The 27,973-nt window shown below is 41.0% G+C and overlaps 1 protein-coding gene across 2 annotated transcripts in view; it reads left to right on the top strand.

Moving 5' to 3' along the window:
• slc4a11 (solute carrier family 4 member 11) overlaps positions 1–27,973 on the top strand; it is a 103,927-nt gene that overhangs the window by 54,621 nt on the left and 21,333 nt on the right. For both annotated transcript variants that reach the window (XM_070842607.1, XM_070842608.1), the window contains exons 4-8: positions 8,332–8,375; positions 12,253–12,481; positions 20,932–21,013; positions 21,757–21,880; positions 25,578–25,787. In XM_070842607.1, coding sequence (XP_070698708.1) covers positions 8,332–8,375; positions 12,253–12,481; positions 20,932–21,013; positions 21,757–21,880; positions 25,578–25,787 — 689 coding nt within the window. The remainder of the gene's footprint in view (positions 1–8,331; positions 8,376–12,252; positions 12,482–20,931; positions 21,014–21,756; positions 21,881–25,577; positions 25,788–27,973) is intronic.

Here is a 27,973-nt window from a genome sequence, read left to right as displayed (position 1 = left end):
GCTGGTAAAGAGACAGACAGGGCTGCGCGGCTGGATAAAAACTTTATGGATTTTTGATTCCCCGTGCCAGATGGCCAGCACACCACTGAGGTAGCCCGAGGAACACAAAGTTTCTCTGCAGCACCTCGTTGGCTGGTTTTTGGCAGTTTGTCATTTGCTCGAGGAGACTACGTTTTTTTCATCAAGAAAAAGTTGCTTTGTTTTCCCGTCATGATTTCAACAGGCGTGCAACACCAGCCTCAGATAGTCAGCCAGAGGCAGGCAGGTTACCGCGAGGCAAAGTGGGATCATGGGATTAACATTAAAAGAATAGAATTACTATAGTTTTAATTCTTTTCATATGTGGTAATGAATGAAAAGACCCTGAAAGAGTGAGTTATTTAAACAGTATGTGTATAGGAGTCCTTCGCCAAGCAAAATGTTACAGTGGTCAAGTGGTTAATGTATCGTCACATCAGCTTTATGCTTAAAGTCCATTGAGGGTTTACAGAGCTCAGAGGGCAGATTAGGATTTGCCCTATTAAGATAAGATATTCCATTATTAGAAATCTACATTGATTATCATACATGTACATAGTTGGCTGTGCCACTTTCACTTGACAGTTGTGGAAATACAGACTTACTCACTGAACAGATCATCAACTGATCATCTCCACTTTCAGCTAACGCTACCTGCATCAAAAACATGCACAGAAGTGGCCCCAAACTGGCCAGCCACAGTTCGTCTTGTGTCCTTGCCGTATTTTCGAACATTCACGCATGAGGAACCTCGGGTAGAGCTACAGAGGTGGAGCTTTCCCAACACTTAAAAAAAAAAAAAAAGAAAAGAAAATGAAGGTGTAACTTAAGCAGACGTGTCTTGATTTAATCATTTCAATGACACGTTGATTGTAAATCATGCACAAATAACACTGCACTTAAAGAAAGACGCAAACTAATTCACTCTGGCACTGAGCCTTGTTTGTACCTTTCTAGTCTCGTCCATCACTCAAAGAACTTTAACGCTGCTTTTACATTCAGCCATTCACACACACTACTGATGCCAAGGGAGCAATTTTCGGGTTCAGGATACTTCAGAGGAGCTGGAAATCAAGCGAGATATGTGTGTTGAGGCTAAAAGTAAATAGCACAATGTACTCTTGTTTTTGTGTTCATTTTATTGGGTTATTCTTATTTTTAGTCATTACAGAAGAAACAGTGTTGAGAACATTGTTCATTTGGGTTTAATGGAAGTAGTTTGAACTCTTCATGGGTTTTTATCATGTCATTATAAGTAATGAAATATTGTGTGTGTGTTTATTTTAGAAATAATTTGTCAAACATAATTCTCCAGTCACTTTTTCACCTTGTTGGAGCCAAGAGGACAAAGAGAGGTTTCACATTATTACAGATGTTTGTTTTAGTATTTACATTATGTTCTAGTCCTCATTGAATTTCAGTTAATAAAATCTTTTTCAAAACAAGAAAGAGAAAGAAAGAACAGCATCATGAATAGGAGTGGGCAGTGTTTAGTCTAATCTAGTGAATGAAGAAGCTGAAAACACAAAGCCTAACCTACACATGGCCGTGTTTCTACCACAGTCCTCTCTCCCTCTATACAGCTGTAATATGTTGAATTCTCGCTGCTGGCATCAGGAACAATTCTCGCCCGCAGGTGCAGAATGTTTGTCATGCCCAACGGTGTCCGTTCCCAGATTCTCAGTGTATTATTCATCGGCGGCACAGCTGAATGTTGATCAGTGTGTTTTGGTTTTATCCCTGTCCCACTTCCACTAAGTCTAGTTGTCACATACGTTCGATCATTAGCCGTTTGCGTGCGTTTTTCTGCTCTTAATTTATGTCATAACTTATTATGTTATTCTATTATTCCACATCAGCAGGCCACTGTGGAATATGTCCACCATAGCAAATCAATGTAAGACTCTGAACAGCACTTTTAATCACATCCTGTCTGGCTACATAAGCAGTGGTTTGGAAAAGCAAATAGCATAGTGATTACATCAGGCCCAGAGACAGCAGCTCCTACCTCAATCTAATTTCATAAACATCTGTCTGTTATAATTAATTAATTTCTCTCCCTATATTCAACAGTGGCGTCTTTCATGAGAAAATGTAGTCATGCTTTGGATGTTTTCATAATTCATGCCAGCCTGATTTCTGGGACAGTGTTCAATCTTAACCTTTATAATATCGTGCCTGTTGGATATTTAACTGAACCATCCCAAAGATACTTTTATAATGGCTTGAGGCAGTTAAAGAGTATTTTTAATTCAGTGTCCTAAACACAAGCTCGGCTTCCAGAGTCTTCTTTTTACCACAGCTCCACCGTCATCCGGAGGAAAAACAGGATTCATCTTTGAAATACAGACTTCTTCTTCTTCCTCGTGTGTTTATCCGTCTCAGCTCATACAGATTTTTACTAATCATGTCTTCTGTGTACTCTCTGTGTTAAAAATATTTTGATACGTCATACTCACCTGTCATTAAAATTCTGTATGTATACAGGAATGTTCTTCAACTTAGAAACAAGACAAGCGGAGGCACGGTTTAATCATGAAGCAGACTATAGTTGCCATGAATTTGTTTTTCAGAAACATCAGCGAAACACAGAATATGAGGCACGGTTTGTCATCACTGTCAGAATAAAGGAAAAAATGTGACAGCTCCAATAAGATGAGACAGAAAACATGACTCAGTCTCAGTCATGCATGATCCATTCACAGTTCACACTCACATTTTTAAGTTCATTTTGTTTTTGTTTTTGTTTAGTGCAACTAAAATGTTCAACCGAACAAATAAAAGCTCTCTGAAAATGCTGAATGACGACCTCCCTCCCTCCCATCCTCTCTCTCAGTGATGCTTTCTTTAATGTAACTACACGTAACACCTATCTATCTATCAATCTATCTGTCTGTCTGTGTTATTGGTTATTGATACTTACGGACACTGTTTCCACACATACATAGATACTGGAAGTATCTGCAGGAAGCTCACCATCCCAAGGCTAAACTCAGCAATACATTCTGCTCAGTATTGGTGGATCAGAGGCATCAGGCAATGATCAAACAAAGTGATTGATGTCGGAAATTCAAGTGAGGGTTGAAGATTAGAAGTTAAAGAGCTTACTGAAAATGCTGTCAGCTTGTAATTCAGTGGTGTTATTTGTTTGTCTGTCTGTGTTTTTTATCGTTTTGACATGATCCTATCCATTCTTCTCTCTTCAGAGAACTTCGTCATAAAGCTGTCAAATGCTCTCCATAAATAGAATTGATTTCTTGATTATATTTTTGCCAGCGCTGGGCTCAGTTCCATTTCAGTTCAATCAATTTGGCTGAATACTGAAGTGGAAAAGTCACGAGGAAGGACAGGCGTCTCTCATACTGGAAACTAGAGGATTTAAGCTTTGACCAAGGTCATTACTTGACCTTGGTCACACTGCGTGGGGTTTGTTTCATAAACATACTGTATATTGACCAAGAGAACGTTTGTAGTAAATGAAAAAGCCTTTCTGAAGGGCTGACACCCTTCTTCAATGTCATGTAGAGGTCAGGGACAGTGCCTGCAGAATGGCAGACTGGTGTGGTGGTTCTGGAGAGTATGCTTCACTTATTGGGGCGTCACATTGCTCAACCTCCTTTGAAGCCAATCATCAAACCTCAGATGCTAATCCCATCCTGGTCCTGAAACAGGAAACCAGCTCTTTACCCTTGCAGGGTTACTGGGGGCTCATGGGAGCTTTCCTATTTTTGTATTTTGTGGACTTGTGATCTGTGATCAAGGCCATCGTTATAAGCCATCCGATCCTTATTGAGAGGCGAAGTCCATCCCCTTCCAGTGCACCATGCGACCTTATTTTAGAAAATATGTACAGAAGTCAACAATAAGGGACAAAACATTTTTGATCCAGTTTGAATTGTGCCATGAAAGATAATTTTTCAAGTCAAGAAAGTCACAGTTTGATATAAATACGTGATTATAAAGACAACGCATGCAGAAATGTCTGTGTGTATAGTTATCTTACATGAGGTAAGATAAGTGTTGCAAGGAGGTGATGTCTACTGTGTGCGACAAAAGTAAAACTAAATGTTACTGTATTAACGTTACAACAAACTGCCACTTTTTTAACTTGCAAAATTATCTTTTAAATCATCACGTGTGTAATTTATGGCATAATTCATATGTGATCAATAATATTTGGAGTGACAGCTGTTTCTGTATTCTCAGCAGGAAGTCAGGCATGTTTGGCTCTGTCGTGGTTGTCCCTTGTCACCTATTCTGTGATCTTCATGGGTAGGATCTTAAAGCGCACCCAGGGGCAGGGGAGTGTGCACTTTGGGGACTTCGGGAAGTTTGTAGATGATGTGCTTCTGTTGGCCTCAGACTGTGTCCTTTAGCATGCACTCTGACATTTGCCAGTCAACATTTCCACGATTGAGGCCGTGGTTCACTGCCACAACAGTGGCCTGGTGGTCTTAAACATGAGTGAGAGGAACGAAGGAGTTAAGGGGGAGCTGAGCCAGATGGCAAAGCCTTTGATTTACCAGTTGATCTGCCCTCCAATTCTCACCTGTGGTCATATGGTGTTTGGGTAGTGAGTTTTCTCTGTAGGGTTCTGCTGGGTTCACCCTTACAGAGGGAGGTTAACTGGGCATGTCCAACTGCTAGTAGACCCCGGGGTACACACGGAATTGCTTAAGAGATTAAATATCTCATCTGGCATGGGAACGCCTCAGGATCCACAAGGACGAGCTCGAAAATGTTGCTGGGGAGAGGGACATCTTGACTTCTTTCTTGCTGCCACCGTGACCCGGCCTCATGGATGGATGGATGGATAAAAGATTTGCGGGTACATTAGTTTGAGACAAGTCTGTATTAGTCTGATTCGAAGAGATTGTATACCCAAAGATAATTCCACGTTCAATGCAATGACATTCATGTACTGATTTACAGTAAGCGAGACAGTAATAGGCATTAAAGAGAAGGGGAAGGACATCAAAGTGTTGCTGCAACACTAAATACTCTGTGGTGGCGATAATTAGCTGCCTGAGGAGCTGATTTCTGAAATTTTAACATTTCAAGGACACGCGTTAGCTGCCATCAAGGTTTGAGTTTTTCACCAGGGCATGTAACGGTGCCTCTTAATTGAGTTATTATGGGCAGATCAATGTAGTGTGTAATAAAATGTGTTTTCCATTTATTATTATCACAGGAGATGAGTAGCAATGTCAAGATTTCTCAAATAGGCATTGGATTTTTTTGGAATTTCTTTTTAAATTAATGAATTACCGTTGATGAAAAGGTTAGAGTTACAATAATAATGCACTTGTTTTATAATAAATTGGATAGAATCAGAGTCAAACATGACTTTTCTACTTTATATATCTCGTAACCAACCTCCACACTGCTTTGGTGTATTTAACCTTGCTGATGAATGTTACTGAATACAGGCACTGTGAAAATGTTGTTATAGAATTGTGCACTGCTTTATAGGGCTGCATAATGATTTTCAATCCAGCACAAGTGCACTCTTTTTCTTGATTCTGAAATATGCAGGACTAACAATCCCATATTTTAATGTAAGCCAGCGGTCTATGTGGTGTGTAAAATGAGCAGCATATAGAAAAACATGACGAAGACAAAGAAACTGTAACCCTTTAACGATCCTGCACCGAACAGAGCTATGTACACCTATTTATTTATGTATTTACAGTATATATAAGAGTAGTTCATCAGATAAATGTGCTTTTCTACCAAACAGCAAGTGGGGGTGTCCATTTATAGTGAAAGTAACGATCTGCATAAATTTTTCTCAATTAAATATTTTAAATATAACATAAAAATGCTTTTTTTTCCAGCAGTATCTGCTCTGATACCCATATGATCGTTGTATCTCTACGGTTTTAACACTCTGTTTCACAAAATATACGATAAAATATGTACCCATGGTTCTTTTGATACCAATTAAATTTAAAAAAAAAATCCTACACCACCACACCAATTAGTTTTTGCTTCAAGAGCACACATGAAATGCATGTACTGTTTCAAACGCACTGGCCAGGCCAAAGACCCAAGGAGCCTGTTTGGATGCACACTCTCTCCTATCATGCAGTAATTCAGTCATCCTCAGTCACCACCCCACAACCATTAATGACTAAAATAATACAACACTCCACTCTGAGATTACATAACACTTGTGTCTGACTGAATATAATCAACAGTTGCAGTGCCACATTGATCAAATAAGAAACCAAGTAGGGAAACAAGCCTGTGTCACATTTTAACACTTCCTCTCCCTAATCCCTAAACCCTGAAATTCTCCTGGATTACTTTAAGCCACACGGTATATTGAGACATACAGAGGCCATTAGACGGAGGTGATCATTGGAGACGAGGTAATCTTATATGAATATATGAATATCTCCTTACGGCTGCAGCCTGACAGCAATTAGAGCCACAGTTCCCTCTCCCCTCTGGGAGCGGATAAGCCCAGCCGTGTGCTTTTTTTTTGATTGTGTGGCTTTGATGAACCAAATCCAGTGCACACGACACGTGCCCCCTGCCATAGTCTCATCGTGGAACCTGGGGCTGGAGCCTTCTTTCTCCCTACGCTGCCTGCAGGCTTTTATGATGGCAAGGTGTTCGGTGTGGCGATCAAAGAACCCCCCCCCTTTTCTCCTGCAGACTTAAACTCAAACATGTTGACTTGTGGCTGGATAAATGATATGATGATATCCAGGCGCTTAAGCCGCACTGGCTTGTTAAAGGGGAGGTTTCTTGCTTCTCCATTGCTGGAGGGAGGAGTTTAGCACTGATTGATTTCCAGACGGAGCCGACAAAGTGCATCACGCGGAGCAGAGGAGGAAAGCCCATGGTAACCTAATAACGTCCTCCCCACAGTAAACGGCGATAACTGCGTTATGTAATGCAGCAGCACACTGGTTTATGAGAGTCAGCAGGGTACTGACAGTCTGCTAGTTAAGGGACTGAACTCTGTTGAAAACCCCATTCCCTCGGTTTTTCCCCGTATTGTTTTCTATCATAAAAGGTTTTTCCTCCCTTTTCTTTTTTTTTTCTGTCACTGGGAAAATCCAGACCTTTGTACTTTATCTGAGCACTCGCCTCAGCTCCACAGACGTGTGTATTAAAGCCTTATCAGCACAGAACTTCCAATCCCTGTTCAATGAGAGCATTTAGAGACTTGCCTCTTGACATTTTCATCACTATTAGAAAAAGGGTCTCAAGCTTCTTTTCCTTACTGGCTGAGAGGTTGTTACGTGTGATCTTTATTTTAGAATTTGCTCCATCAGTAATGAATGCTCTGTTGCTTTTAAATTCAAATACAGAATATTATAATTACCATGTCTCTTCAGATTAGCATTAAACGTTAAGCATTTCAGCTTGTAATATTCGGGTTTAACAAAAGCAAATGCTTGAATATTCGGTAAAAGCTGCAGTCACTGAATGTACTTGTGGGTAGAGTTTCAACAAAAAATCAAAACATTCCCAGTTTGAGTCCTCTTTCAAGTCATGTCACTCTCCATCTCTCTCTCTCTCCCCTCATTTCCAATCATCGCTTTACCGTCGACCTTCTAATAAAGGAAAATACTAGAAAATGCACACGGCAGGACGGTCATTTTTAGAAATGGTGACTAAGATTACCAGTAATGAAATAGTTGTCTTACTTTGGTTGTATAGATCTGGAGTAGTTATTGTACTGCTTAATTATACTCCATAGTTCATTCATCTAAAAGCTACATGCACTGCACTCTAACAACTTTTGATTTTCTTTCATTCTCTCTTCTGTGTCACAGACATTTAAACACCTGAGATGAAGCATCTTTCCAAATAAATGCAAACCTGATCAGATCTTTAGTTTTACATTCTGGTCAGATTATCGTGATTATTGAAATAGAGCTGCAGAAAACAAGATACAGCTGTTTATTTTTCGATTTAACGTGAGTGTATAATGTAAAATATCCTGATGTATACTGATCATATGCTGAAGCACAGTGTGCATTTTGTTTCAAAGTTTCTCTCAACTTTTTGATCAACTTATTCACCTTTTGAATACAAATTAGTTTGGCATGAGTTCAGTAGGCTTGAAGCAAACAAGATCACCCTTTAAACAACTGTCACCTGTTGGTTGTTGGTAATTGTGGCCAGATGGCAAATCTGCCACAGTGTTCTCTTTTCCTGCTGGAAGCAAGTTTTAGAAATAGATATTAACGTGGTGTGAAATATGCCAGCACACAGCTAAATACATTCATTGCAGACCTGCAGAGTTATTAAGGGACACTTTGAATGTCTAATTGTCCTCTTGTTTTTCCTCAGATGCTGATGACTCTGGTTGTGTGTTACTGAACACATCAAGACGGGTAAGTGTCCATTGAATTAAATAAAACTACAATAAACAAACCCGCAGTATTGAATTTTAATCACAATAGCAGAACAATCATTGGCATTTGATTTATCATTTAATTATATTCATACTTATTATTTATGTTTATACTTTATTATTGTAAAAACTATTATTTTAATTTAATTTATTTGAAACTAATGCACACGTATGAGGGGAAGAATCCCACAGAGAATACGTCATCACAGATCAGAGAAGAAGGTGCTGAGATACCAAAGTTTGCCACACACCAAATGGGTGCTGCCCTCTTAATATTCTCATTGTTCGTGAAAGTAGAGAAATGATTTTTGATGGAAGCAGAAAGGATTAAGAGAGAGGGAGCAGTGAATGAGAGACTAGATAGAATATTTTTTTGTCAATGACGTCGCCCTCCTTGTAGTCTGTAACTTATGCTAAGCTTCATTACATCTAAGCATGTCCTAATCAAGATTTTTTTTTTTGTCTGAGTCACGAGTATGATCCGATACTGAGTCTTATTATTCTTATTTTTCCAACACATACTGTACTAGCCCGCAGCTCCATAGTGCGCAGCTGAAGCACACTGACGTTTGTAAAACCAATCCAATTTATGTAAGATATGCCTGACAACTGAATAGCTCTGCTGTCAGTGTGAATATCTTCTGTGGAACTGCTGTCTGTTGCTGTTTATCTTTTCATGCCCCTTTACTGTTGGCTCGCTCATATCGTTCCACCTTAGGAGTTGGTTCTAATGTTTTAGCAAAGGCACTGGTGCATTCATGATGCCAACAGCTGGTGTATTTAGACTGTGGTAAGTTAAAGCACATGATAATAATTTGATGGGCCTCAGTAAATCAGATCAGTTAAAGTACACCTGAATCACGCTGCTATGTATCCTGCAGGGGAGGCTCAGGAAATCCCAATGGCATCATTAATATTTGCTGATGAAGGGCAATTTAGGACGTCAAGAACTGCTCTCCAGCTGTAGAATTTCTCAACACCACACACGTCTGCGGTGGTATTGCCTGTTTGATGGTCGTGTAGATTTGATGGCTAGCCCGAGGTCCTATGTGTTTACCGCTCGTTATCTTAATTAGCTTTCTGTATGAACAAACACTCTGCAGTCGTCATTCATGGACAGACCTGTGAGCTGTATGCAGACTGTCAGTCCTCACAAACACAAATGCAGCTGATTTCATTGATAGTAACATGCCCACACAGAGAGGAGGGACTATATATATATACTATATACATTACAATAAATAACAGGCATATAATGTGAAAAAACAAGACAAAATGAAGGTCAAATTAATACCAAACAAGGTCAAAGCTACAATAACGATAATTAAACGGATCACCTAAAGTCAAACTGAATTGATAGTCGTAGCTAAGGAAGTTTGACTTGCAGTTTCATTTAAAACCGTTTTCAGATCCTCTCAGTCACTCAGTTCCGCCCCAGGAAAAGTTTCACTCCTGGCACGGAAACCAAATAGTGTCAAAGGAGCAGAGGAACACACCATATTAACATATCCAACACTCAAGTCATACTTTAAATCAGTGAGTTGAGTGAGCCAAGAACACATAGCAGTATTTTAAAGTCTGCTCTCAGTGACATGACTTTTAAAAAAAAAAAAAGGTGTAATAATGTGTCCTCTGCCTCTGGATTTTAAATCATCTGCATTTCAAGGATTTCCAGGTTTGACCAGACAAGAGGGAATTACAGTAATCAAGCCTGGTAGGAAGGCGTGCAGACGTATTTCCAGAGTCTGCCTGACAGAGAAAGGACCATGCTACAAAATTCAAATCAGAGTAAAAGAGCTTGTAGCTTTGATCTTATATCTCCGCTCAGTTGCAACAAACTCAGATTCAGAATCAGAATCAGTTTATCAATCAGAGTAATACTAATGTGTCATATGAAGCTGCAGCAGTGGATCATCTGCATACCTTTATACATCAATCCCGAGGTCCCTGAGCATAATTCCCAGTGGGAGCATGTAAAGCTTGAACAACAGAAGCGAGCATGAAAGCCTCAAAGACTGAAATTGGATGTTGCAGCGTACAGTTAGGATATAGATCATTTATAATATGTTAGTCTTCATTCAAATTCAATAAAGCATCCAAAATATTATTAATAAAGCTACAAAAACTTGCGCTTTGAGGCCAGCAAGCGTATAGAGGGTTAATATCAAATAGATTTCTGTGTGTACAACAAGCCATCGCTTACGCTGGAAAAAAATGAATGTCCCTCTACCTCCACGGCTCAAGGAGTTTAAAGCAGCAATCAGGGGGCTGTAAACTGGTGACCAAGGCTGTCTTAGAGTTCGACTTCCTCAGTACGAGCCTGTCAGAGACTTCAGTTTGTTGTGCCTTGCTCCTGCCAACAGCTTGCCTGGTTCTTTTCACTAATCTCCAAATTCTGTATTACAGTTCTGTTTGTTTGCGCTCTCCTTCTGTTTTTCTATCAATTTCACATGGTCACATCCTCACTTCCCCGCCAAGAACTTTGTTGTGGATCTGTTTATTTGCAGACGTCTATAAATAGAATTAATTTTGATACGGTTATGTTTCTGCTACAGCTGCGTGGTTTTCACTTCCTTTATGAACAATTCATGACATTTTTTTTTTTTCAAAGCTGAAGTTTAGAAATGATTTTCATCATTTTTTTTGCAAATGAATCCACTTACTTATAACCTTTTTAATTATTTGACCGGAGGTGAAAAAGACCCCCAGACTTAAGCTCTGATAGATTTGTACAAACAAAACAAAATCAAATTTATTTATAGAGCACTATACACAAATAACTCAAAAGACTGGAGACACGGACTTTCTTCTCAGTGCTTGTTTTATTTTGAAAAGAACAGCTGGAGTCCATTCATCTTCAGAATTTCTGTCAATCACACGATCAATGAAATCGAGGACTGGTGGGTGTCCGGGCTCTTAATCGAGCTGTGTTCAGCTCTCCGTCCATCGGTCTGTCTCTCAGGTGATTCTCAGACTTTGACAAACTTCGGAGGGGGAAGTCTCTGCACTGCGTTCTGCCATTTGTAAGACAACAATATTTGGCTCAGTGGGGGTAGTGTGGAGGGTCAAAGCTGTCGCTTGTGTCACAGGTTTGCTAATATAATTCCTTCTAATATTATATATACTTTATATTTATCTATGTGTTACCTTTGGATCTTAAGATTCAGTCCCACTCAACCTGCTGTACTACATGAAGACAAATTAAACTTCCATCTGTGTTTTGGTAGCCTGGTTCCTGACCTCTGCTTCCACATTTCCAATTGGTTCAATAATTTATATGGTTGTGATGTTGAACTGCTCAAACTGCACGAGAGTCAATCACATTTCTGGACTTCCAGAAATTCATTTGCTCATCTGACAGCCAGATATTTTGATTGGATCAGGACCCACTCAAACTGATATCGAATGACAATTTGGCAGAAATTCATCCCAATTCTAAAAGTAGTTGAGGTCGACCAATTCTGGGTTAAGATCACATTTAATCTATACTATATCTGCCTGACTTTATCCACATAAAATGGCTTTGTTGTCCTAAAAGACATGAATTACTCCTAAAAATCAGGACACCAGTCAGCAGGCTACAGTAGGTTAGCAAGCAAACAGTAGTCTTAATTTCCCAAATTCAATATCACAGTCATCACAGTTATAAACTGTAAATACCTTCTCCTGTTGGGGGTAGTAGAATTTTCTAGCTTATAAAATACACCTGCGACAGTAACTGTCTGAATATCCAATTCTGCAGAAACAAAGCTAGATGCATTTTCACAGTGTGTTCCAGTCTTTCAAATTACACTGTCATGTTCCGCACGGTAAGGTCAAGTAAAACAATTTCAGAAAGGGTTCAATCTTTTCCACAGTATGTGAAGCTGATGAACTTTGAGGAGGAAATTCGGGCTCACCGCGACCTGGATGGCTTTCTGGCAAGGGCCAGCATCCTGCTGGACGAGACAGCTGCCTCGCTGGACGACGTTCTGAAGAGAATGCTGCACCACGTGGGCCAGGACAGCCACGCATCCGAGCCCAGCTGCAACTTCGAGGAGGTGATGAGCATGCTTTTCACAGACGCAGGAGCTCAGGAGGTCAATGGTAAGCATGCATGTATAAACCAGCATGTGGACAAATGTGTGAAAATACAGTCACGGACACATAAAACACAATGAGATGCAGAAGCGGTACCACCTGTATCTGCCCTCAATCAAACCAGGACCCCATAACATATGACACCTGACCTAAAAACATCTGACGTCTGCACATGTCAACACCTACCTGAAACCACCTCGGGCACACGAGCAGATTTGTCAGATAGACTCGAGAATGGTTCAAGAAGCTTTTAAGACCCAAAGGAAAGTTTGTGATGCTTGAATCCCGGCTGTCCATTTGCCTCGTGGCTTTTTAAGTGGACGTAAATAGATCTCAATGTGCTGAATTGTGTTGGCAACCATTTACATGTGCAGACATCAGAAGTCTCCCACTGTTAAGTGCTCATCTTACACATTAATGCACACAGCACAAGATACACGATGTTTTTTATAGACCAGACTGATAACCAAGTGATAATCAAACCTAACGAAATCACATGCTCTTTCCATTCAGGGTCAAGTATCAGTTCAGTGTTTTTCAAAGTGTTTTTGAAATGTTTTGGTTTGGCAGCTCGGTGCCATTTAAAACACTTTTCTTGTTTTCAAAAATGTTCAGTTTAACATTTCAGGAGAAAAGCCAAGAGCTAAAATTCTATCCTTTATTCATGATCATATCCATACATGTTCATATTCCTGCCTGAGAATATCAGGTTTATTGTACCTGAAAGTGTGTAAGATATGCTCTTTTCTTAGACACAAATCCATTCCTGAAATATACCACAGTTTCCCCAAGTTTGGTGCCCATTTGTCGGCTTACCGATCCCTGTCACATTAGCTCAGTCCCTTCAGCACAGGTCCTTTTGGCTGAGTAGCAAAGCCTCTTGGTTAAGGCGAATCTCCTCAGCCCATTAGAGCAGGAGAAATCCACCCTCTTACATAACAGTATGGAGCTAATGTTGAAGCCTCGCTCTGTGCTGCAAGATGTACTGAACACCGCGTTCACTAAAGTAATTATTTGACAAATTGGACTTGGCTTTCTTTTTAGTTAATGTCACAAAGAATTGAAGAAACACTTAATTTGTTCAGCACATCAGTTTTGCCTGGCATGTTTGCAGAAGCTTTAAAGATGCTGTGCAGATGCAGGAAAAAGATGAGGGGTTTTCTTTCTACTATCGCAGCACGTGGAGGATAATGGTAGTGTAAGGTCTGCCCGTCATAAACTCTGTCTCCAGTGCTCTCCTGTCTGCCTGGGCTGGTGTCCACAGTTGTTGATGGTTAGTCAGAGGTGGGTGGTGTGTGACGCTCACCCTGCACAGCCGCCTCTGACAGATCCGCGAGGTGATAATTGACTTCTGTCATCGATCACTCACTTAGCTTTTCAAATGGCTCTCTGAGACTCTCAAGCTGTGGTTGCTGCTGCTACTTGACTGTTTCTCTCCCAGAATGCCCCACAAAAAGGAAATGGAAGTGGCTTTATTTTTTTCTTTGTGGCTGCCATCTTAACAAAAAGGGGCTTTCTGTGCAGGTCTTGACTGATTGGAAATGTTTTGAAAATCAATTTGAACATTTAGGGTTTCACTGAATTTAGAAATTTCATAAAGCAACATAGAAATAAAAAGGAAAATATTTTTATATCTTTATTATGAAAAATGATCTATACTGTTGTAGATTGAAAATTAGAGTTCTTTTGCAAAACAGAAATACCTGCCATGCATCATGAAAGTAGCACAACAACATACTGTGTTGCTTTGACTAACTTTATTTTCTATAAATCGAGATATTATACTAAATAGCAGCATATACTGCATGTGTGCCCTTATAAGATTATTAACTAACAAATGAATCTGGCAAACAATATGCAGCCGTGATTTTTTTGTACTAATATTGTGCAACAAAAAGCACTGTTTTTAATTAGTTGAAATGTGTGTTATCACTCAGGGGAAATGCATTAGCTGCAGCAGAAGGGATAGAATAATAGTAGATGAGAATTGGGTGATAATTAATTGTACAGAGAATGATGTAACATTTCCCCAATTACGAAAAAAAAAATGCAACAAATAAAGATGATGAAGATTTACAGTTTGAAACATGCAAATGAGCAACACTACTGTACTGCAGCTAGTGGATTATGTCTACAAATGGATATAACATAGAGAAATATTTATTGATTGAGCAGAAATGATATTTGTATAAATGAAGAAAGGTCTGTTTTTCAAGTGGTCTGGATTTCAGTTAACTGTTACTCTTCAATTTTGGTTTGACGTTATTGATTATTTAATGAGAGTATCCACCACCAAGAAATCATTTTCTTTAGTATCTCGTTTTGCAATGAACTCCGTTCACTCAGAGTAAAAATCTCCATGTTGCATGTTAGGATCCTTAAATTAAAATCATGAACACTCACATGCAACACTCATGTCGCTGCTGTGGGGGAAAGAAAATATCTCCGGGGGAGGAACAATGGCTCTTCCCGGGGGAATACATTCATATTCCACATAAGTATGCTATCAACAGGACATATCTCTTCAGGTATTAATTTCTGCCATATCTACGTTCACTCTGCCACAGCGAGGTGATACGGCTGGCGAGCGGACCAGCTCATTTGGAGTGTAATACTGTACAGCTGTGAGATAAAGAGAACAGGGCGAGATTATAACAGGCACAGAAAGAACAGAGAATTGCAGAAATGAAAAAGATGAAAGCCCACAGAGATAATTAGTCCTGCTCCAACTTGTACAGAGAAGTCGATTTTTGGAGGCCAACTCAACTCGTGCTGTTTTTTTGGTTCACTTTTGTCTTGGGATTTGGCGATGGAGCACAGTTGTGCCGAGGAATAACGAACAGCATTGCTGATGATGCAATGCATTGATAATAAAATTACTGCAGCCACTACTATAAACACCAACCCTGCTTCTCTATTTATTAAAATGAACACTTCATCCTTTAAGATGCTGTGTTAAGATACTGCAGAAGTATTTAAACCAATGGATGATTACAGTATAGGATGCTGAAGACGATGACATTGCTTACAGTAATGATTAGCGGCTGCCACATAATGACTAATTGTAAATATTTTGAGTAATGATGTACTGTATAATTGTATTTTCCTCTCTCCCTCTGTTAGCAGCTATAGTGCTCACTGCTATGTGCGCTGCTGATTGTGTGCCCTATTTGTGATGACTGTACCATAATTTCCCGCTAAATTGCTGTCACCTTTGATCGATCTCGCCGGCTCTCCACTTCACATCAATTTGCATAATCCCCCATGTTATTCTTCTCCTTTTTTTTATTTGTTTTTTATATTTTGCCAGCTCAAATCAAACTGAAAAACAGTCACATATTCCGTATTTGGAAGCTGCAAAGCGGAAGGTGGGATTTCTCTCTCAAAACAAGGTGCTCACATGTGTGCAAAAGAGTCTCGACATGTACACAACCATTACAGTCTGTGACTTTCCCGACCCTTAGGCTCCTGAACAGCCTGTTTAACAAACTCAGAAATACACGAGCATTTTGTTAAAGCAAGAGGATTATTATATATCTGTATTTCTCTGTTTGTTAACAATATACCTGCAGATGCATGTTTTTTTCAGACAGGAGGTACTTTACATATTGTGGATGTAATTAAGTTTGTTCAACAGGGGAGGTGCTCTGTATTTTTGTATCAGCCGACTGTGTATGCCTCTCCGTTATAATAATATATCTCTTCCAGGCCGGCGGCATGACTTTTGAGTGTGAAAATCTCTCTGTAACATTCTGCAGGAATGATCAGAATACTAAACCGAAACGATTAATTCAAGCCCTTTACCACATGAAAAATGGCGGCCATACATGTCATTTTTCTCATCTTGATCTCTTCATTGACGTCTTTTCGTTTCTTTGCACTTGCCGAACACATAACGGTGGTATCGGTGATAAAATCCAATTTTTTGTAATAGCCTGTAGACGGTAATCAAGATAAGATCTCTGTGCACCCAACAAAGACGAGACATTGAGGGATTTTCTCTGGAAAATGATATTTAATATGCATGAGGTAAAGGAGGGCAGGAAATGAAGCTTCTGTTCAGCAGAGATATTTATGTGCGTGCCTGTTAACCAGAAGGTGTCTACGTGTGTGTGTGTGGCTGTAGAGTGTGTATTTGAGTGCCATTTTCTTTGCGTATATTTGTGTAAAATCTAAGAAACTGCCCGCCTGTTGATCAGTAAAGGTGACTGAACTGACTATCTGGTTTCTCCTCTTGGTTTTTCTCCCCCCTTCTCCCCATGCAGACAAGTCTCAAAGTTTCGTTTTCTTTGATGACGGTAAGCTGTGCTAATTGGATGAAAATGTCAGCATCAGCCGCCATGAGGCTGCAATCAGTGGTTTGCTTCTGTACCAATCACCATCAGTATGCTGCTTGTGTTCCTCTCCACGCTCAGGACTGGGTCGATCCATTGAGTCATCAAATGATTACAGACACCAGCAATCCCTCTTGTGTCACAGATATTGATGCCTCTTCAGCTGCCCCTCAAATCAACGCCCTCTCCGTCCAGCAGACTCATTGTCCAATAATGTTATTACTTCCTTTTGTTAAGCCCAGCTGGTTCTGTTTAAATACTTTAAATTAATAAATCCAATTGATTGCGATTGAAGGGATAAAATTCTAATAATATAATCAGCATTTTAGCGAGTTATCTCCTCGGTAGACAAAATGGATGCTGCAGGTAAATATAATTGGAATTTAGCGTGTCATGCATGCATTACTTTACTTTGACACTTTATCCATGTAGAGCATTGGTTTATTAATGTGATTTTTGTTATGCAAGCAAGCAGAAGATTTGACAACCTCTCTAGATAACAAGGTTTCAGCATTGACCCAGTCCTAGTGGCCCTCTCATCGCCATGTGACATCATAGCAATTTTGTCCTGCATTGTAATTAGCTATGATGGATACCTAAGGTACAGTAAGTGTTTCATCTGCCAGTGCTGTATGAAGCCCTCTTGTGTTTTAATCACCTCCTTCAAAGTGCCCTCCACAACCCATGCTTTGAAGGAAACCAATCATTTCCCTTTGTGTGTATGTGTGCGTGTGTGTGTGTTTGTGTGTGTGTGTGTGTGGTAGCTGCCAGGTCTACCAGTGGTCGAGACCACAGTTAATCTTTAAGGCAGCATAGGATCCGGAGGTTTTATTGCGGTCACCTCTGTGCATAATGAAAGGAGTCTCCTTGCCGAAAGGACTCGTGGCCTTCTCACACTCTTACAGAAAAAAAAACACGAATCTCTGTGTTTTCTGTGCCTGTGCATCTCTGTAGATTTTCTTCTGCTGATGTTTCACTGGCACGACAGCCGGGGGAAATATTAACATGGCTGTTTTTTGACTGGTTTAGCATATTTATTGATTCATCTCTCCCTTATTTGTGACAGACTGCATTATCCTCGTGTGATTTACAAAAATTGCAATCTGTTTTTTTTCCCCCTCTCCAACCGAACCATGTGGATAATGCAGTTAAAGAATTCACCAAGAACCCCGAAAGATCAAAGGGGGCAATCCAGCCATCCAGTCTTGCCTTCCTCATATATTTTCATCACTTTCCATTGAAGTTTGTCACATTTGATATGCTGCGTGCGAGCATCTGTGATTTTTTTTTTTCCCCTTTCTGTGTGTGGAAGCAGCGGTGTTTGCATACCAAAAGCTGACGAAACCGTACAGAAATATTCACACAACTGACAAGTATCAAATGTGTATGTCTTAATTAGACTCCCACTTGATCACATCAGCGACCTCACTCTCACACGTCCTCTCCTCACGTCGGGTTTGTTCACCTCAGCTTGTGACATAAGGCGCCGTGTAATATCCCACACTTGATCGTGACCGTTGGAGGCGATTATGGTGGTCGAGGGCACGATGTTGGCACGAGGATATCAGCAATCTAAAGACGCGGTCACACCAGACTGAGCGCTCCATTAACTTCTACGAGGAAGAAGGTCAATCTGAATAACCTTTGGCATGCAAAAGCGCAAAGCTCTCCAATGTCCAGTCAGTCTGAGAGGGCAAGAGGACGGAGGATTGACTTCTCATTCAGGAAATACTGATTGTCCATATTTCTGTTTAAAATCCAGCTCATAAATGTGTCTCGCTCATTATTACTGTGGTTGGATGTTTTGCCTTCGCTGTGCATGTGTGTCATGTGTTACATCAGACAAGAACTCTTCCCATGTAAAATGAAAATGTGAATAACTGTTTTATTTAGGCTTGCATTACAGCAGAATGTAGTTAAATAATAAGATGATATTATCACGTCATCCTGATGATGACTTGATGATATCGTCTACTGAAAAACACACTTTCATGGAACACCGTTAGTCCCATGTAGGAAATGTCAATCATCACAAACATGATCAAGTCACTCAGAGCTTATTTCTGTCTATCTGAATGTATCACACACTGAGAAAACAACTAGAGAAGAAAACCCTAAGTAACAGACACACACATGACAAGTAAAAGCTTCAGAAAACATCAGTCAGAAATAAGGATGTGCTGCTAGCATGAATCACAACTTCAGACGTCACAAATCAAATGTTGTTTTGTAGAAGCTTCCCACTTTTAGTAATAGTGATGTTTAACCCTGAACACCTGCAGTGTTCATGCTCCGCTCTGCTGTTGAACTGATCTCACAACACAAGATATTTGTCTCTAAGAAACGTTGAAGTGGTTGTAATATGAAGGCTTACAGCTAGCAGTGTTGGCGTTATCTTCTCTCGGGTGGTCTGACACCTAATCTGTTCGTATGGAGGACCGCAGATATTCCTGCAACACACTCCTCTGTTTTTCTGTCTTCACTTTGCTCTCCTTTAACCCCTGTCTCCTTCTTTTCCATCCTCTTTATCTTTTAATCTTTCTTTTGTTCTCTTTGCATCTCTCCCTCTCTCTCGTTCTGTCTCTCCCCTCTTCTCCTCCCTGACGTCAATGAGAAATTGGATGGTTTTTGATTATTACGTGGCTGTCAGGCTCACTGCTATTAATTGAATTGAATCCCAGTCCATCTCCTTCACTTCTCCCTCTCGCTCTCTTTTTCATCGTGTCTCACTCTCATTTTCCTTCTTGTTTGTCACATTCTTTGTTTTTTGTGTGATTTTTTTTTTCATTGCCCGTTTCTCTTGCTTGCATTTTCCGTCTCTCTCTCTCTCTCTCTCTCTCTGCATGTCTCCTCCTTCTTGCTCTCTCTTCCCGTCTTTCTCTCCTTTCTTTCATTTCTCTCTCTCCGTGTCTCCCTCATTTCCCCTTTTCCACCAGTCTCTCTCACTCTCTTCCACCCCACGTGCCAGCTTTCCTTCCCCCTTGTCACCCTCTTTCTCTACAGGCTTCTTTTCATCCTTTCTTCCCCTCTCACTCTTTATCTACGTGCTCTCTCGCTCTCTCTTATTTCCCTGTCTCTCTTGTCTGCCCCCCCCTTTCTCATTCTCCCTTCCTGGCTCTCTCACTCCTTGAGCACTGTGATACTGTTGTCATGGTGACGCCCATCATTTTCTGGCATGAATGGAGGATACTTTATTGATGAGACGGCATGGCAGAGAGAGAGAGAAAGGGAGAGTGATGGAGAGAAAGACAAAGACAGGCAGAAAGAACCAGAGAAACCACCGGCAGGGAAAATCAGAATGATATGGAAATGATCATCCCCGCTGCTTACGATACAAAACATTTCCACCCTGTAATTTGCTCAGTGCTGATGAGTCGAAGAGGACGTTGCACGCCAAAGCACGTCCAATCTTCTTGAGGGGTTTGGGATAGTCGGGTTGCTGAAGAATATCCCCCAAAACACTATTATTCATCGCTCTCAGCGCGAGAAGTGGGAAGGGAGATTCCTCTTATTAGGAAGCAGCGAGCTGATTCCAGCAGAGCCCCTAGTTGCCCATGTTAATGATTTGTACTGTGTAAACATGGCAGCAGAATGAAATGTGTTTTTTAATCTCTGGACATGAGCGTTGGTGTTTTCTGGGGTTGGATGGACATCGTTATTAGCTTGTCGTGGTGTGTTGTTTGCACACAGTACAGACTGGCATTACGGTCTAAAGCAGAAGGCGAGCTTGTTAGACACTTCTGATGTAGACATCATATTGAGAGCCTTGGCACCGCAGATAAGACTCTAGATTTCTGTTGAACATTTTAGGCATTTGGCTGACACCATTAGGCTAGATAAAGAAATCAGAGCCAGGTTTTATTTTTAGATACATAAATATTTTATACTGAAACATCAGAGACTCCGTTAAATGTAGCAATGAACGTGCAACCATATATTTTAGGATAGCCCCAGTCAGCTGCAGTGGAGGGATGCCATGCATTACTGGTTCTGCTGAAGCCCACGCAGAAAAGGAGTCCAACATTGTGAAGGGGAAAAATAAGCGTGTGAGAATCAAACTGGAGTTGAGGTCGATCTCAGTTAATGTGTGTTTGACCTCTGACCTTTCCCCCCCCATCGCAGTCCATCTGCTGTCAGAGACGATCCAAGGGGTGACAGCCACCGCCACTGGGGTCCAGTACCAGCAGTCCTGGCTCTGCATCCTGTAAGCCTCAGCGTGTCTGTGCATGTGTGCATGAATGTATGTGTGAAGTTTAGAGTTAAGACTTGCTCAATTGTAGCTGATAAACCAAAAAATGTATCAACAATTTTGTTAATTGATTATTTGTATGCATTTATCGAGCAAAAATACTAAAAATACATTTTGTTGTAGCTTCTCAAATGAGAGAATTTTCTACGTTTATCTCTTTAATCCTTGTAAATTTAATATTTTCACATCAACAAACAGAAACAGATCTATTTTCCCGCAGTGATTTGTGACAGTAGGCAAAATTGCTGTCACTCATAGAGACGTCACATCAGAAAATGTTTCTGTGTCATTCAATAACTTTTGTGATTAAATGTGGAGAGCTTGTTAATTTCATGAAGTAGAAGAATTTCCTCAACCCATGAAGCAACACTTAATCCTACAGTTTACTTGGTAATTTCCAGATCACCAAATTTGGAGATGTTTAATTTTAATTTGACTGTGACAATATGTGAATGTGATAAGAGTCATGTTTTTCAAAATGTAATATTTGAATCTTAACCCAAGTGATAAAACTAGAGGAAATTGTCTATTCTAGTATATTTGTGTATGTACACATGCGCAGGCTCTCCCAGCACATTTGAATACTGTCTAACTGTTGCTGCAGAGAAAGAGGTTAAACTATGGAAATGAGGGGCGCTGCCGGTGAGGTGAACCGTTGACATTTATAAAACCTCCTCCTTCTCCCCTCTCTGCTCCAGCTGCAACGTGAAGCATCTCCAGAGGCGTCACGTGTGCATCTCCCGCCTGGAGAGGCCGCAAAACTGGGGGGAGAATTGCTGTGAGGTCCGCTATGTCATCCTGATACTGGCCCCGCTGAAAATGGTAACTGCCACTCCCAGAGGGAGGAAATGATACGTGGGGTTTATCTGACTTTGGTGGATTAGTGAAGCATTCATAGACCCACTTATTTGTTAAATTTGCTCATATTTCATTCACAAATGTATGTTTTCTTCTCTTCTTTATACCATTTACTGTATTTGTGGTCACTTATAGCTGATAGCTCATTCATTTATTTATGAATTCATTGCCTCAGTTATTTAGGGATGATGATGCCTCATCTGTGCCTAAAAATAAAGCTCATGTAAGATGTGTTGGCTGCAGGTGTATGGATTAGTAGAAGCCAACTCACCTTATGATTAATGTAAGCATCCTGCTGCTGTAGCAAAAGTAATTGGTCATTTGCATACCCTGCCGCTCTGCTTTCAGGTACTGTGTTTAAAAGGAAATGTATATTCACTTCTACAGGCAGCCACCTGTCATCGGTCCAATTAAGGTTGGAGCTCTTAACAGAAAACTCAGTTCTTGATAAAGTTGTAGAATGAATAAGGATCATTTTCTACCTTTGCATATTTTTACCACAAAATACACAGTTTGGTTTAAATAGATTTTATGGCTCCGTGCTACCAAAACCCCTGCTTTTTTCCATGAAATGTGAAAGGAAGGCAGGCTTGAAAGGAAATATCCTATAAGACCTGTGACATTTCTGTGGCTTTTTTCCTTACTCAGATTATTGTTTTTTGTTTTAAGGTAATTTACTACCAATTCAGTCTTGCATTCCATATTTTAATTCCCTGGAATAGAAACGCTGCCAGGCTGCCAAATGTCTGTTGAACTGATTTCAGGGCCTCTCAGTATCTTGCGTAGGCACGAGTGTCCTGTTGGCTGAACCTTTCGGGTCATTGTTGTGTGCAGGATTGATGTTTTCTTCAGCTCTGAGGAGCTCGCTGCAGCCGGTGGAAAGCGCAACATATCCTGTAATACCCCCCTCCGCCTCCCCATCAAAACATGAACTCTTTCTACTTCTCATCAAACCACTCGACCCTGCTGTCCTCCACTGCTTCATCCACACACACACACACACACACACACACCTGCACAGACACACATCACTTCATGTGCCCGTGCCCCTCTCCCATTGGAAACCCCCTCTAATCCTCAACCTCCTCTCCTGTTAGCGTGGTACCCGCCCCCCCACAAAGCCCACCATCAAACTGTGGAACCACCGGGGGTTTTGGAGTGACCCTCGCAATCAGCAACGCCTCAGCTAACTGCATCATGTTTGTTTGTTTGTTTGGTTTCTATCTCTTTTTTCCCATGAACCCTCCTTTGTGTTTGTGCCCTCCGCAGTGCTTCCAGCGCCCTCCTTGCCAGTCTTACAGGCAGCAATCACAACCACTAATGGCATTCTCCAAGACATTAATCTAAGCCCCAAGTAAACATAAAGCACTATTATGTCTCAATTATCCTTGATGGTGACTGCTTCCACGAGAAAATATCTTTGAAGGGGCATGATGATAATGATAATAGGAATTCCTTTGGTTGGCAAATGTATGTAATCTAGCGTCTGTAAGGGTGAACCATTTCCATCACCCACCATTTAGAGAGCTTTTACAGCATTTGTGGCTTTTTTTTCTCCTGTTGGTGAATGTGCTGAACAGACGTGACCTTTCTTTAAAAACGCTCTGTTTGTCATTCACTCAGTTAAACACATACCTGAATGCGCCTGTCAACATACTCATATACTGTTGCCCTCAAAGAAACTCCTCTAGCTCTTTTGCTGGTTAGACAAGCTGCCCTCAGGCCTTGATGTTGATGGCACATTGTTACTCATTTTCAACACCCACATTTCTCAGTCGGCCCGGTTAATCAAACTAGTGACCTTCAAAGCTTAAATAAATCCCACAACGAAAAAAATCTGTCTTTTGAATATGAAATACTCGTAGTCCTTGTAGGCATGAAAGGTGTCTCCAAAATGTGAGTAGCTCCATCCTTTAATGGAGGATGGAGCTGTAGTTGCCTTGGATTCACAGCACTTGCAGTGGGTTCCCAGGAAAGACCCAAGGTTACAGGCAAACATATCCACGTATCCACAATCCACTTTCCCAGCATTAATCCATATGTTTGGTATGTTATAGACACATATTTTCAACACAGCATAGCTAAATATGCTATATCTGTATTTCTATGCATGTCATCACGGTGGCTCCATGTTGGTGAAATGTCTCAACAGCTATTGGTTGGATTGAACTGAAATTTTGTGCAGACATTCATGGTCCCAAGAGGATTATTCTTACAGAACTTGGTGATCCCCTGATATTTCTTCTAGGACCACCAGCAGGTCTAATTTTTCACTTGGCATTCATGGTTCCCAGTGGATGTGTCCTACTGACTTGGATGGTCCTCTGAATTTTCCTTTTCTGCCATCTTGAGGTTAACGTGGTTAGTTTGTCATTCATTTTCCCCTTTAGATCACTTTGGTGATCCCCTGACTTTTGATCATCAGGTCAAAATCCGTCCACATCTGCATCGGCATGTTAGCATTCTCACTGTGAGCATGTTAGCATGTTGAAGGTAGCATTTACCTTAAAGCGCATAGTCTCACAGAGCTGCTAGCATGGCTGTGAAAGGCTCTGGGTCTAAATCCTAGCTGATTATAGCTGCCGTCCTCTGCAACTCAAGCTACAAACTGTTCAGAGCACTCAAAGGGTGAGTTTTTGATGCTCATGAGGGAGATTTTTGATGATGTACTCCTTTAAAGCTGAAACCTATAGTCTGACTGAAGGTAGGGTATCCTGCGCCTTCACACACAAAGACAGCTTTCAGATTAATCAAGATCAATTCTCTCAGCTCTTTCAGCTCCGGTTGAAATTCAGTTACCACGGTGCAAAAGCTTAAAGGCTTTAGTTTTTCTGTTTGCTGCAGCTGCCGCTGTACGCACTGAGCCTGGCTATGCTGGTATCATCACCACCTGGCTAACAAGGCTTCCCTGGCACTGTGCTGTCTCAGAGCCTGCCAGGACATTATCACCATCACTCTGTGACTTGTGACAGCATTATTTGTAACAGATGTGGGATTATTGACAAAAGCCCCCCCCCACACCCCCACCCCACCTCCCCAAAACACCCTGCTCCAATATCTAGATGTACCGGTCCTTAATAACAAGACCAGATTATATCTCTTGTACTGTATTTGAGAGACAGACATGAGGTTTTGGAGCAATTTGCAAAAGATGTTTTGCAACTAATAGACATTTGACAATGTTGTGATTGCTTTTATATCCCAATGTCATGCTTCTTCCTGGACTGTAATCACGAGGCAGCTTACACATGAACTGACCAGATGAGAATGTCTGCTTTTGGTTAATCTAGTGAATTAAATACATGACAAATCAAAAGGTATTTTGTCAGCTAAAAAAAGCTGAATCTAATAGATAAATCTCTGTTGTCTCACAGTATACATTATGATAATTGTGTTGTCACCCAGCCCAAACCATGTAAATCTGAAAACGTCTATGAAGGATAGATTTAGAACATTTGGAAATTGTGATGTTTTTACACTTCAGTTTGTAATTCAAAGCATTTTTGAATTAAACATTTCAGCAGTCAAAAGAAAAAGGCTCCAGTAATCAACATGTCTATATCAACAATGGATGAAAAGACTTTTTTAATGTTAAAGAGGTCAGTCTTATTATAATTCGATTCTGCAGTTATCAAAAGCAAGTCACTGCTTCTTTCCCCAGAAAAGCACCAAGACAGCGATGGAGCTGGGCCGGACGTTCGCCACCCTCTTCTCTGACATCTCCTTCAGGCAGAAGCTGCTGGAGACGAAGACGCAGGAGGAGTTTAAGGAGGCGCTGGTGTTCCAGAGGCACCAGCTGACAGCAACCAACCAGCAGCCCACTGCTCTGGGGAAGGAGGAGACCGACCCCCGCAGCCACAAACCCCTCAAGGTGGGCAGCAGCATTTTCCTTTTGTGTGTCCGTGTATGTGTGTGTGTGAGTGATAGTAGCATATCCAGTGTGCCCAACCTTTCGGTGTAAGGCGATTAGGCACATTTCCACACATTTTGAAGCAGCATGTATTCATACGGTGGCATTATGAGTCATTCCCAGGGCCCTGAGATGAGGCCTGTGATTGGTTAGCGCTCACTCATTTTCAGAGTTGAGGTATTCTCCGAGTGCTTCCTCCCTCACCTTTCACTTTGCGTCATCTCATTTCTGTAGAGGAATGAAACTATGCACATTCATTTACACATTTCAACCTTTTTTGTTTAACTCTCTTCCATTTCCGACACCCCACCACCACCTCACCCTCCTCGCTCGGCTTGCTTGACTCCTCCATCCTTTCTCTCCCCCTAATCAATCAGCATCAACTCCTGCCAGGCCTCCTCAGTGGGTAAATGACCTTACATCTCTCACAGTCCTGTCAGAGCTCCCCACCCGTTAGCTACACGTGCATGTCTCTCTCTCTCACACACACACACACACACACACATACACACCTCCAGAGGGGCTCTGCTCAATGCCGCGGACCAACATCTCCTCCTAATGTTGCGGTTGACAGGCCAGGGCTCCCAGACATTTCCCCTTGTGTTTTTTTTTTTTCATAGTGGAGGATTTTGTTAGGTGTTTATCCCAGGGCTTCAAAGGCTCAGTGCCACTCAGTGAAAGAGGGATATATGGAGGAAGACAGATGGAGAGAAAGGGGGGAGAGAGAAGGGATGGTAGAGATGGAGAGCAAGAGGAAACAGAAAATGATCAAATGAGAACAGAAAAAGAGAGACCACCTGTCTTCTCCACCTCCGAAACTGACATAGGACCACCCGCGAGAACACACTTTCCTATACTTAAGAAAACTAGGCCAAATAGTTGTTGTGTTTTTATGTTTTTCCTTCCCGTTGCCTCACTCTATTGACCGTTCAGAACGAATGGCAAACAGGTGGACAGTAATTCCTCTCTGACACTTTTGTTTATCGAATGTGAGCCAAAAGCTGGTGATCAAGCCCCCCACACACACACGCAGAATACACACGGGCTCCCTTGTAATAATAAATGATTCCATGATGTATAGGGATTTAATGGATGAACAGTCCTTGTTGAACAAAGCGTGTGTGGCTTCATAAAACTAGCCGGCCCGCTCAGAGAGGAAAAAAAGAACTGTTGATGCTCTTGTTTGTTTTCAGGTTGTTTACGTTGAGGTAAATTGCTTTGTTCTGCCAAAAAAGATCAAAACTTTTTTAGATGACAAATGAGGCAGGAATGATTTCCCCGAGGGCTTTTCCTACTCACTCCCTCATCACCCGCTCCATTTAATTACCTATGTAATGCTATGTTCAACAGGAAAATGAAACATTGGGTAATTGGATAATTTACTTAATAAGCTCAGTCAGGACTGCACATTTACTCCCCCCATCCTCCGTAACCTGAAAGCTCATCTTTTTAAGAAGTACTTCATGTCTCCTTTTGAATCACGTGTCTCGTTCCCCGCCGTCCTCCTCACGACTCCTCTAAAAATACACTAAATCTTCTATCCCTCGCTGTTGCTGTCATCTCTCTGTCATTGCTGATCATTCTGGGGACATGGGGATCTTTATTAAATGTACATCTAAACGCAGTGCTGCTGATCTGCTTACTTTTGTTTTGCATTACGCAGTTGGACTTTTTCTAGGACTATCTCGTTAAATTTGATGATTCAAATCAGCTTTCAGAAAGCCCCCCTGTGGAATCACCAGTGTCTTAGCTGAATCATCAAATGGGCAATTTTTAATCTAAATGTGTCATTGTCTAGCAGAGTGCAGGACGAGAGGAAAATGTATGAGTTGGATACAGCCTCGGGCTTTTTGTGCTGTTGAATTTTTTGGAGGTCACCATGGATAAAACAAGCTAAATTAGAAAAATGCCCAACAGCAAAATTTAAACTTTACAAAAACATTGTACGTCATCAATACGGGAAAAAAAAAAAAAGTGTGTATAGGTTTAGTTGAGGAGCACTTCAGGGAACTGGCTTGTAATTCACTCATGTTTAGCTGGTTGAAGTCCCAGCATATATAAAGTAATTAAAATCAGCCCCACTTTTAATATAAGTGGACTTTTATATTTTAGTTTTACAGTTATGCAACATTTTACAATTACAATTG

The sequence above is a fragment of the Pempheris klunzingeri genome, chromosome 13, assembly GCF_042242105.1.
Source record: "Pempheris klunzingeri isolate RE-2024b chromosome 13, fPemKlu1.hap1, whole genome shotgun sequence".
Taxonomy (NCBI): Eukaryota; Metazoa; Chordata; class Actinopteri; order Acropomatiformes; family Pempheridae; genus Pempheris; species Pempheris klunzingeri.
Note: the sequence above shows the minus strand (reverse complement) of the source record. Positions and strands in the feature narration are given on the sequence as shown.